A 10,771-nucleotide genomic window follows, 5' to 3' on the forward strand; every position below is an offset into this window, starting at 1 on the left:
GGGGTGTGCCCTGGCCCCCCCCCCCCGCGGCGTCGGGCTGGGTGCTGCTGGGGTGGCTGGTGTGGCCGCTGACAGAGCACGCTGGGCTACAGGCAGAGCAGCTGATGGAGGAGTGGAATGAGGACCTGGACGGCATGGAGGGCTTCGTGCTGGAGGGGAAGAAATTTGCTCGCCTGCCTGAGGAGGAGTTTGGCCACTTCCACACCCATGACTGCTATGTCTTCCTCTGCAGGTGACACTCAGCTTGTCCCCTCCCTGGGGCTGCTGGACCACCTTGTCCCCCCCCATCTCCCTGCCCAGCCCCCCAGCCTGCCCCAGCCCTCACATCACCCCCTGTTCTTGCTCTCAGGTACTGGGTGCCAGTGGAGTATGAGGAGGAAGAGGAAAAGAAGAAGAAGGGTGAAGGCAAAGGGGAGGAGGGTGAGGAAGAGGAGGAGGAGAAGCAGCCTGAGGAAGACTTCCAGTGCATTGTCTACTTCTGGCAGGGCCGGGAGGCCTCCAACATGGGCTGGCTCACCTTCACCTTCAGCCTCCAGAAGAAGTTTGAGAGTCTCTTCCCTGGCAAGCTGGAGGTGATGCCACTGCGTGCTCCTGGGGGGGTGACACAGGGTCCCCCAGCTCTGCCTTACTTCTCCCCCATCCCCTCTCTGCCCCCCAGGCTAAGGGCAGGGATTAGCAGCAGAGATGGCTGCTGGCAGGGTGGGTGCAGCTGGGGCTGGGGGTGTCCCCACAGCCCTGCTGACACCCACCCCTGGCCAGGTGGTGCGCATGACCCAGCAGCAGGAGAACCCCAAGTTCCTCTCGCACTTCAAGAGGAGGTTTGTCATCCACCGGGGCAAGCGCAAGGAGAAGGCCAGCACACCACAGCCCAGCCTCTACCACATCCGCACCAACGGCGGGGCCCTCTGCACCAGGTCAGCCCTCCCAGGGGCTGCTCAGTGCCAGGCAGCACCCATGGGAGCTGGGCTCCTGGCAAAGTATCTGCCAGCAGACACAACTGCCCAATCTCCTGCTGACTCTGCCTCCTGGGCTTCTTTTCTAGGTGCATCCAGATCAACACAGATGCTGGTCTGCTCAACTCCGAGTTTTGCTTCATCCTCAAGGTATTGCTCCTGGCTGAGCATCCTTGGGAGTGCTTGGCCTCTTGCCCCCCTCCCTCCTGGGGCAGCCCCAACTCCCTCTGCTCCCACAGGTGCCCTTTGAGAGCACAGACAACCAGGGCATTGTCTACACCTGGGTAGGCCGGGCAGCTGACCCTGATGAGGCCAAGCTGGCCGAGGACATCATGAACCAGATGTTTGATGACTCCTACAGCAAGCAGGCAAGCAGGGGTGGGCACAGCAGGGCTTGGTGCCAGCTTACCTGGGTGACATCGACCACTGGGGCAGGGGACAGCCACGCTCAGCCATGTCCCTGCTTTCACAGGTCATAAATGAGGGAGAAGAGCCTGAAAACTTCTTCTGGGTGGGCATAGGGAGCCAAAAGCCCTACGATGAAGATGCCGAATATATGAAACACTCCCGGCTCTTCAGGTGGGTCCTGACCCAGGAAGTGCTGCTCCATCTGTGCTGGTTCACATCCTCCTTCAGCACCTCAAGCTGTGCTGGCCTTTTCCAGGGGCTTAGTCCAGAGCACAGCTCCCCATGACAGGCAAAACCCCTCTCTATGTTCCATCCATCCAGCTGGAAGAGAACTTCCCTTCCTTCTGCACAAGCTGAGACCTAACAAACTCATGTCTTTGATGCAGTCCTCTTCTGGCTCTCCCTGCAGGTGCTCCAACGAGAAGGGCTATTTCTCCGTGTCAGAGAAGTGCTCCGATTTCTGCCAGGATGACCTGGCTGACGATGACATCATGTTGCTGGACAACGGCCAGGAGGTGAGCTGGGGGTGGGTGGTGAGCTGGGGGTGGGAGGCCATCCTGGGTCCACCATCGGCTGAGCCCAGCTGCACATCTTCCCACAGGTCTACATGTGGGTGGGCACCCAGACCAGCCAGGTGGAGATCAAGCTCAGCCTCAAGGCATGCCAGGTAGGTCCTCCCTCCTGCCCACTGCTGCGGGAGGATTCCAGTATCTCCATCACCCCTCTGGGTCCTGATCCTGTCCCCAGGGCTGGGAAACACCATCTCCTGAAGGTGGGCAAGGGCCAGGGACCGACTCCCCCACACACACACATTGTCTGCCCCAGGTCTACATCCAGCACATGCGCTCCAAGGACCCCGCACATCCCCGCAAGCTCCGGCTGGTTCGGAAGGGCAACGACCCCTGGCCCTTCACCCGCTGCTTCCACGCCTGGAGCGTCTTCCGCAAACCGCCTGCCTAAGGGCTGGGGGCTCCCAGCACCATGGACCCCCCCTCCCCAGCACCCTGCGCTGCTGCACACGCCTGCTACCAGCCTGGGGCCAGTGGGGAACACTGGGGCTGACCTTCTGTGCCTCCCATCTCAGCTCCTTCCCTTCCTGGTAGGGGGGAGGGGATTATGGGGTGATGTGGGGTCCTGTTACACCTGCTTGGGGATGCTGCTGCACCAAAACCAGTGCCTGCAACTGGGGGACTGGAGTGTTTCCCAGTTTGGGTGGGAGGAAGCTTTGCTAAAGAGGCAGGAAGGGGTCTCAGCCCTGAGCCTTACAGCCAGCCTTGCTGTCTTGGGGGGAACAGGAACCACCCCTCTCCCCCCAAGAAGGGGGCAGCCCATGGGTACTGTATCAATAAAGGTTGCACTTCTCACCCTGAGGCCGTGCCAGGCTCTGACTGCGCCCACCTCGCTCCCAAGCAGGGTCCTCCCCACCCTGAACCTGCCCCACAGGCACCCACCTGGTTCCAAGCCCACCAGCTGAGGCTGCTCAAACACCTGCAGCCTGGGCAGTTGATATTAAATGCTTTATTTTCAATATTAAAAACCAGTATTTTTAATACCTAAACAATGCTAAATTCATCTTACGAAAAAAAAAAAAAGGATGTGGAGGGGGGGGTTTCTACAAGGGACACTACAGCCCTGGACCTCGGGCAGTGCTGCCTTGCCCAGCCCCCTCCCCAACTCCCCCCCCAACCACACACGTACCGAAAAAGAGCCCAGGGGGATGTTGTGAGGGGGGGGTCTGAAACGGCCCCAGATTCCCAAAAAGGAGGGGCAGGTGCCAGGCTGAGCCCCAGAGCCACACAGGGGCAGCCCCCAGGGGACAGAGCCAGTGTCACTGCAGCCCCGTGAGGATGAGGCTGGGCTGGGGCACCTGGGGGGCTGGGGGAGAGGAATTTGGCACAGTGAAACCCCCGGGTGGGGCAGGAGGGGTTGGGGCAGCCCCGAACCCCATTTCCCACTCCCCCACACCTCCCCCCAGCACCAGCACGGAGCAGAGCTGGGAACCGGTGTCCCACCCTGCATTGCAATCCCATCCCAAACCCACCCGTGGCAGGAATTAAGTGTCAGAAAGGAGCAGCAGGCATGGAGCCCAACCTGGAGAATAGCCCTTGGAGAAGCCACGAAGAGAAAAAGGCCACCTGTGACCCCCCCCCCCTCCTTGTGCCCCTCCCAAGCTGCTGAAGTGCTCCAGTGCCCACCTGGGAGCCAGGGGGTCTGTGCTGGGCTCCCCTGGGGACAGGCTGGAGCCAGGGGACAGGGCTGTAAACTGCAGGGAGCCGGGCATGTAAACACAGACCAGGGTACGGGGGAGGCCGTGCCGGGGGCTCCCGGCCCCCCCACCTCCCCGAGGGACCAAGTGGGGGGGATGAGAAGGGTCCACGAGCCCCAGCCCACCCTATGGAGCCAGGGAAGCAGCAGCATCCCCAGGGAAAGGGGGGCTCTGGAGCTGAGGACAGTGACACTCGACCGCGTCTATAAAAAAGATCATTATCTTCCCCGGGAAGAGTTTGTGCACCAGGACCCTGGGGTGGGGGGCCAGGCAGGGGGGCCGGGGGGCTCGTGCTGGAGCCGGCGCAGGTGTTAGAGGGAGGCGAGTCTACGTTACACAGGGAGGGGGCACAGGGGGGTCCAGTCGAGTCGCACGTCCCGGGAATCCGAGCACTGAGATGGGCTGGGGAGGCTGGTGACGCCTGTGGGTGACACAGCGCCTGAGAAGGGGACCTGGGGGACTGCTGCCCTCTCCTGCCTTTCCCACCAAAAGCCCCAAGGACCATGGCCATGTCCTCCACCCTGTGATGGAGGGGGATGCTAGGATCCCAGCTCCAAACCTCATGGCACCCTGGGGGCTGCAGCTGGAGCTGCATCCCCACCTTGGCATGGGGCCACCCATCCCCGTGTCCCCATGGGGACCACCGGGGCCCCTCACATACCTCACTTGATGAGGATCCCCGCGGGCCGGGCCTCGTCCTCGCTGGTGTTCCTCAAGTTCCTCTCTGCTTCCTCCGAGGACCTGGGGCAGAGCAGGGTGAGAGGCAGCTGAGGGTACCACCATGGCCCTCTGGGTGCTGGCTACACCATTATCCCCCCCAGGCTCACCCCAGGAAATCCTTCACTTCCTCCACAGTGACGTCCCCGGTGGTGTCCAGCGGGTTCTCCATGCTGCTGTTGGGGGAGTCAATGGAACCAGGCGAGAAGGCAGTCGGGTGCTCCTCAGGGGACCCTGGGGAGCCACGGGGACAGGAGGGTTGAGAGGCAGCCAGGACGTGGGGCTGGCCCCGGAACAGGGCCCAGGGGGATGTAGGGGGCATGGCAGGGACGGGTCAGTCACTCACGGTCACTGTCGGTGGGGGAATGTTGGTCCTCGGGGCTGCGCGGGGGGGGGGGGCCGTTCGCCTGTGGCAGCTTCGGCGTCGCCATCAAGCTGTTGCTGGAAGGAAGCGTGGGAAGAAGTCAGTGCCAGAGCCAGGGGTACAAGGGTGCTGCTGTGGCAAATCCCCCACATCCCCGGGGCTCATCCAACCTGAGGCACAAAGTGTCCTGGAGCCGGGTCACCTCCAGCCGGCACAGCGGCTCCGTCACGTTCCTGGCGCTCAGTGAGAAGCGCTCGAACTCGGATGGAGAAATTAGGTAAAAACCTGGAATGGGGGCGGACAGCAAAGAGCCTCAGCAACACTGCAGGCTGGAGACACCGTCCCAGCTACGAGGGACATCTCCCTCCATGCAGGGCTAGTGCCCTCACCCTGGCCATGCTTGGTGAAGACGCAGGAGGCGATGCCGCTGATGTCCTCCTTGCGGATGCAGCCGTAGTGGACCTGGGGCCGCAGGCCGGGCACGGTGAAGATGTGGATGTCTCCCAGGTTGGTGAGACAGGCCAGGCAGTTCTCCAGCCTCTCCTCAGAGCTGGTGCTGGCCAGGCTCACCAGAGCCACCTTCCGCACTCGGCAGCCCTCGTGTGCTGTCAGCTTGAACTTGGTCTTGGCACTCACTTTGGGCAGCGTGAAGACCTGGAAAGGTGAGAGGAGCCAAGTGCCAGGGGGGAACAGGAACCTGTCGGGTTTTGAGGGCACCCAAGCAGCCTCCCACCTTATGAGCACCTCCCCTCAGAGCCACCGCTCCACGGAAAAGTGCAGGAGTGCCTCAGGACCTGGCTGGTCACCTCCAGCCCTGTTCCTGCACCCAGGGTGATAGGGACACCCAGAAGATGTGGGACATCGTGTGGGTGGTGGGTCCCATCCCTGCCACAGTGGGGCCCCACGCTCACTTTGAACTGTTCCTCAGAGGAGATGAGCATGGAGTGGCTGCCCTGCATGTCGGGGGCTTTGGCCAGGTCCCGTGAGACCTCGTAGGGCTCGGGCAGGGGGTTTCCCCGCCCATCCAGCACCGCGATGGCCACGACCGGTGCCCGGTGCATCAGCTGGATCTCCTTCCCCAGCACCGCCTCCACCGGCCGCTCCGAGAACTTCTCTTGCGACGGCACCTCCAAGGCGTAGGCGAACACGGAGCCCGAGTTGGTGCCTGCCCACATGGTGGGGCCATGGTGGGCGGCTGTGGGGACGGGAGCAGCGTCAGAGCCCCCTCCCCATGGCACAGCACCCACCAGGCCCAGCGCAGGGGCTCCTCCCGGGGAGGGCAGAGGCAGGAGGGGGGTCTCACCGTCCCGGAGGAAGGTGTCAGCGAAGTAGAGGCATCTCACCACCCCTGAGAGCGAGTCATCGGCCGAGCGCGGCTCAATCCGTCGCTGCACCGGTGTCATCTCCACCTCGGGGGGTCCCGCCTGCTCAGCCAGATGCGCGTTGGCCTCCTGCACCTGGGGAAGGGGACGCAGGGGTCAGACCCTGCCCCGTGGGGATGAGGAGCAGTGGGGGCAGCCCCATTCCCTGCCCACCTTGCTGGAGGGGCTGCTGGCATTGAGCCTCTTCTTGCCAGACACCCGGCTCTTGCGGATGCGGCGGAAGGACTGACGTAGGGACTTCTTGAGGGACTTCACACGGGACAGGGGCCCCTCCATGGCCAGAGAGTCATTGGGATGCAGCGTACACCTGCAGGTACCAATGCCACTCAGCACCCTGACCTCTGCCACATCACTCCAGAGGGGTCCCCAGCACTGAGATGTCCCCCCCCATACCTGGCCAGCACAGGGTTGCGCCGGTAATAGTCGAAGAGTCCAAAGCCGTGGCTGGTGCCAAAGGCCACGAGGTTCCACTCAGAGTGAAGGGTGACGGCGGTGACAGCAGCAGGGGGCACACACTGCACCAGCACACTGGGCTGGAAGCCGGGGGCAAAGGGCAGGGGCCCGTTCCGGGGGGCCAGGCGGTCGTGGCCCTTCCAGGTAAAGCCCTCACGGTCCTGCAGCAGGTCCATGGTGGCCACACTGACCGCGTGCTCTGACTTCTCATCGCTCAGCTCCATCACCAGCACCTGCAGGGGACAAGCATGGATGGTAGGGGATGCGTGCCAGCACCCTTGGGACAGCCACCCTGCTGCAAGCTGGGTGCTAAAACCCATGCGTAGGAGCCCTTCATGGATGAGCATGCGGGTCTGCAGGGTCTGTGGCCCCCACGCTGTGCCTCCCCAAGGGGGTGCTGAGAAACATCATAGAATCCCAGACTGGTTTGGGTTGGAAGGGACCTTCAAGATCATCCAGTTCCAAACCCCTGCAATGAGCAGGGACACCTCCCACTAGACCACGTTGCTCCAAGCCCCATCCAACCTGCCCTTCAACACTTCCAGGGATGGGGCAGCCACAACTTAATCTGAGGAGGTTTCCAGCTCTGCCCCCCACTGCCCTACCTGCCCCGCCGTGCCAGCCACCACCATCTTGGCTGTGTACTTGCAGAGAGCAATCTTCTGCACGCCCAGGCGGGGGTCGTCACTGTAGGGATCAAAGCAGCCCACCTGCAGGGGAGAGGAGGGGAACAGGCCTTCAGACAGCTGTGGGGCAGCCCCTCTGTGGACCCCCCACATCCTCCCACCAGCTGGCGGGTACCAGCTGCAGCACACGGGCTGCTCCGGGCATCACGCCCAGGAAAGGTCTGTGTCCTCCCCCCAACGTCCTCCAGCTCTTCCCCCGTGCCAGGGGAGACCCACGAGATGGGACACGCGGAACAAGTGTCCCTTGTGTCCCCGCAGGGCGTCACACCGCAGCTGTGCCCTGAGCTGTGGGACACGTCCCCGGGATGGCTCCGGCGGGTGCATCCTTCGTGCCCAGCTCCAGGCCTGTCCTCCCCAGCCAGTGCCAGCAGAGGCAGGGGGTGCTGGGGTCAGCAGCATGTGTGTGTCCCCCACCAGGGACCTCACCTTGCGGAAGGGTGGCCACTCCTCCTCCCCCGCCTGGTTGAGGCTGTCGTTGTGCTCACAGTCAGTCTGGAAGATGCTGGCGGTGCCCAGCTTGTAGAGGGGCTTCAAGGAGACCCCCGAGGCGTCCCAGAACCGCACCGTGCCGTCCTCGTGCCTGGCAAGGGGGGGATGGGGAGGCCTTATTAGCTCAGGGCCCTGACATCTGTCCAGCCAACAAGAGCTGCCTGTGTGCTGGCAGCCACCGTGCCAGAAGGGGAGTGACAAGGGGGGACAACACAGTACATGACATACTCCTGCCCAGCCAACAGGCTGAACAAGAAGGGAGCAGTTCACCCAACCAGAGTGGCTGGAACCCCCACCCCTTCCAACTCCCCTATTGCAGGACAGGACTGAGGATGTGTGTGTCCTTTCATCCCCTGGTGCATTTTGGGCTTCCCAGACCCCCTCCTTGCTGCCAGGGCACTCACCCGGTGAGGAGAAGCCCCCTCTGCGTGGGCTCCTGGGCCAGGTTCTTTCCCCCATCGATGGGCCAAGCCTGCAGGGAGGGAGGGATGGGTTGAGCCCTCTCGTGCAGAGCAGGAGCAAGTGTCACCCCTCTGCCAGCCCATCCTGTTGGCACTCAGGACCTCCCCTCCCTGCCATGCCCACCACTCACAGCGGAGGATTGCCGGGGGCTCTGCTGCTCGCCGACACTGACGATCCTCTCCCACAGCTTGAGGGGCACATTGGAGACGTGGCAGGAGCAGGTGATGGCAGAGGAATGGAGTGGGGCCAGGTAAGGGGCAGGGATGGTGGGCCAGCCCGGCGTCTGGAGATCAATGGCCACCAGCTCTTCCTCCACCAGCACCACGAGGGCACGGGGGTTCTCAAAGCCTGAGGAGAGAGGGAGGAGGGGGAAAAATGACTTCTGCTAGTCAAGACCCACCCCCTCCCACCAGCTCCCCAGGGCAGCCCTGGTGGGACCTACCTCCCTCGGCCACCTCGGGGCTCTGCACAGTGAAGAAGTCGATGACACGGGAGGTGAAGTCGAGCGTGGCCAAGGTCTGGCCCTGCAGGACGCTGACACAGTGCCGGTCACCATAGCTGGCCCGTGGCATCCCCCCACTGAAGATGATGAAGGGGTTCCTGGAGGGATGAAGCAGCCTCCATCAGAAGCCAGATTCCTTAGAGCATCTTCCTCACAGCCCAAGTTCCTCCCCGTGCCCACCATCAGCCTATCCTGGAGCATCCCCCTGCTCCATAGGGACATACCCTGACTCGCAGGTCCGCCAGAGGATTTTGCTGATGGCTTTGCAAGGGAAAGGACCTGAAACAGAAGATACCAACCCTGCAGCTGCAACACCAGTGCTGGGATGGGGCAATTGGCCCCAGTCCCATCTCCCCCACCCCGTACCATAAGGGATGGTGGACATGACAGGCTGCTGGGTCTTCTGGCCAGTGCCACTCACTGCCCACACCATGTACCCGCCATCACTGTGGGAGCTCACGATGCTCTTCCCGCTCTGTTCCCAGGCCAGGCTCTCCAGCTGCTGCAGGGACACATAGAGGGCTTGACACCCTGGACTGGGGACACACACACACACACACGACCACTGCCCCCACCAGTCCCAGTACCTGGTTCCCCAGGAAAAGGTGCTGGACAGTGCGTGTGCTCTGCTCCCAGAGGACCACCAGCCCCCGGCTGTACCCAATGAGGAGCTGGCTCCTGTCCCGTGGGTGCTCCTGGATGGATTCCACTGGCCCCAGAGCCTTCCCACAGCGGTAGTCATCAGGGACACTGCACGGAGGGAGTCACAGGGAGGTGGGGGGGGGGGAGGCTGAGGGTTGTGGGGAGGAGGGATGGGGCTGGCAGGGCTCACCTCTGCAGGATTTCATCCGGGAAAAGGGTTTTGTCCTCCAGCAGCACCAGGGTGGGCAGGGTGAGGAAGTACACAGCACCGCCCTCGGTGCCCAGGCAGCCCACCGCACCGGAGGACATGGGCAGAACCACAGTCACCCGTGTGATGCCTGGGGAGCAGCTGGGGGGAGAAGAGGGGGGCTGTGTCAGCCCCACACTGGGTCTGGGGGAACAATAGGGAGACCCCAAACCTCCCCTGCATCCCCATCCTCACTGGCACAGGAGGACGGGGACAGGGCCAGCCTCCACACTACCAGCAATTAGAGCCACTAAACACCCCCAGACTCCGCCAGCACCTATAAAAAGCTCAGGGCTGCATTTCCCACCATCCCCTCCCTACCCCCGAACATCCCTGTCAGGATTGGAGGAGTATCCCCGTGAAGAAACCACCACCACCAAAGGGACCTTGGCCACCATCCCGCCCTCAGCCAGGACAGTAGCTCCCACGCGCCGTTCCCAGCTGGCAGCACTATCACTCCCAGCCACAGCCCCACGGAGAGGGGGGGGCTGGGGACCCCCCCCGGCAAGTACTTAGCACTGTCAGACCCTGGGCGTCCTGGGAGGCTGAAGCTGCGGGTCTCTTCCAGGTGGGAGCAGCCATCCTTCTGGCAGACCTCCCAGAGGTGCAGCGTGTTGTCATCCAGCAGGGAAAGGAGCCAGCCCTGGTGGGGAACATCGGGTGGGTGGAGGGCCAGGGGGATTGCTGCCAGGCCCCCCAGGGATACCTGCCTACCTGGCCGGGGAGAAAGTGCAGCTGGGTGACGGTGGCCATCTCCTTGTGCAAGCCTGTCAGCTCCACTCCTGGTGCACCATATCTGGGGAAGCCGTCAAAGAAGCAACAAGAATAGAGTCCCCTGACCCCAGCAAATGCCCGGTCCCCTCAAATTCCCCCTCAAGGTCACAGTTCCACCAGCCAGCCAGGAGGGCCAGGGCTGAGCATCCCTGGCAGTGCCCCACAGCAGAGCTGGCTTCCGTACCACCATCCCTGGGACTGGCTGGGACCCACTGAGCATTTCCCACTGGGATGCTCCAGGTCAGGATGCAGCAGACATGTGGTCGGGATGGGTGTGTGAGGGCCAGGCCATCTCCTTGTCCTCTGCCACCTTCTTCTTCCTCAGCTGCAGGGCTGCGGCCGTGCCGAGGCGCCGCCAGCAGGGTGGGGTTCGGCATGCGCCGGCACAGCCTCACTCACCCGACTGGTCCCGGCTCCTCCACCGGA

General features: G+C 63.0%; 2 protein-coding genes across 2 annotated transcripts in view; one reads left to right on the forward strand and one right to left on the reverse strand.

The window, feature by feature from the left end:
- The window catches only part of FLII (flightless I homolog (Drosophila)), a 9,144-nt gene extending 6,751 nt beyond the window's left edge, over positions 1-2,393 (forward strand). The window contains 9 exon segments of the mRNA XM_010003586.1: positions 93-232; positions 350-572; positions 760-914; positions 1,043-1,103; positions 1,193-1,321; positions 1,426-1,532; positions 1,771-1,876; positions 1,963-2,028; positions 2,187-2,393. Coding sequence (XP_010001888.1) covers positions 93-232; positions 350-572; positions 760-914; positions 1,043-1,103; positions 1,193-1,321; positions 1,426-1,532; positions 1,771-1,876; positions 1,963-2,028; positions 2,187-2,321 — 1,122 coding nt within the window. The 3' untranslated portion in view covers positions 2,322-2,393.
- A 1,896-nt stretch (positions 2,394-4,289) lies between these two features.
- The window catches only part of LLGL1 (lethal giant larvae homolog 1 (Drosophila)), an 8,097-nt gene continuing 1,615 nt past the window's right edge, over positions 4,290-10,771 (reverse strand). Inside the window, 21 exon segments of the mRNA XM_010003563.1 lie at positions 4,290-4,368; positions 4,455-4,578; positions 4,691-4,785; positions 4,879-4,993; positions 5,098-5,362; positions 5,620-5,903; positions 6,012-6,165; positions 6,244-6,397; positions 6,484-6,776; positions 7,149-7,415; positions 7,418-7,646; positions 7,648-7,809; positions 8,123-8,190; positions 8,311-8,528; positions 8,623-8,780; positions 8,907-8,961; positions 9,049-9,184; positions 9,270-9,432; positions 9,515-9,673; positions 10,099-10,214; positions 10,286-10,367. Coding sequence (XP_010001865.1) covers positions 4,290-4,368; positions 4,455-4,578; positions 4,691-4,785; positions 4,879-4,993; positions 5,098-5,362; positions 5,620-5,903; positions 6,012-6,165; positions 6,244-6,397; positions 6,484-6,776; positions 7,149-7,415; positions 7,418-7,646; positions 7,648-7,809; positions 8,123-8,190; positions 8,311-8,528; positions 8,623-8,780; positions 8,907-8,961; positions 9,049-9,184; positions 9,270-9,432; positions 9,515-9,673; positions 10,099-10,214; positions 10,286-10,367 — 3,376 coding nt within the window.

Source organism: Chaetura pelagica, unplaced genomic scaffold, assembly GCF_000747805.2.
Source record: "Chaetura pelagica isolate M959 unplaced genomic scaffold, ChaPel_1.0 scaffold408, whole genome shotgun sequence".
In the NCBI taxonomy this organism is placed as follows: Eukaryota; Metazoa; Chordata; class Aves; order Apodiformes; family Apodidae; genus Chaetura; species Chaetura pelagica.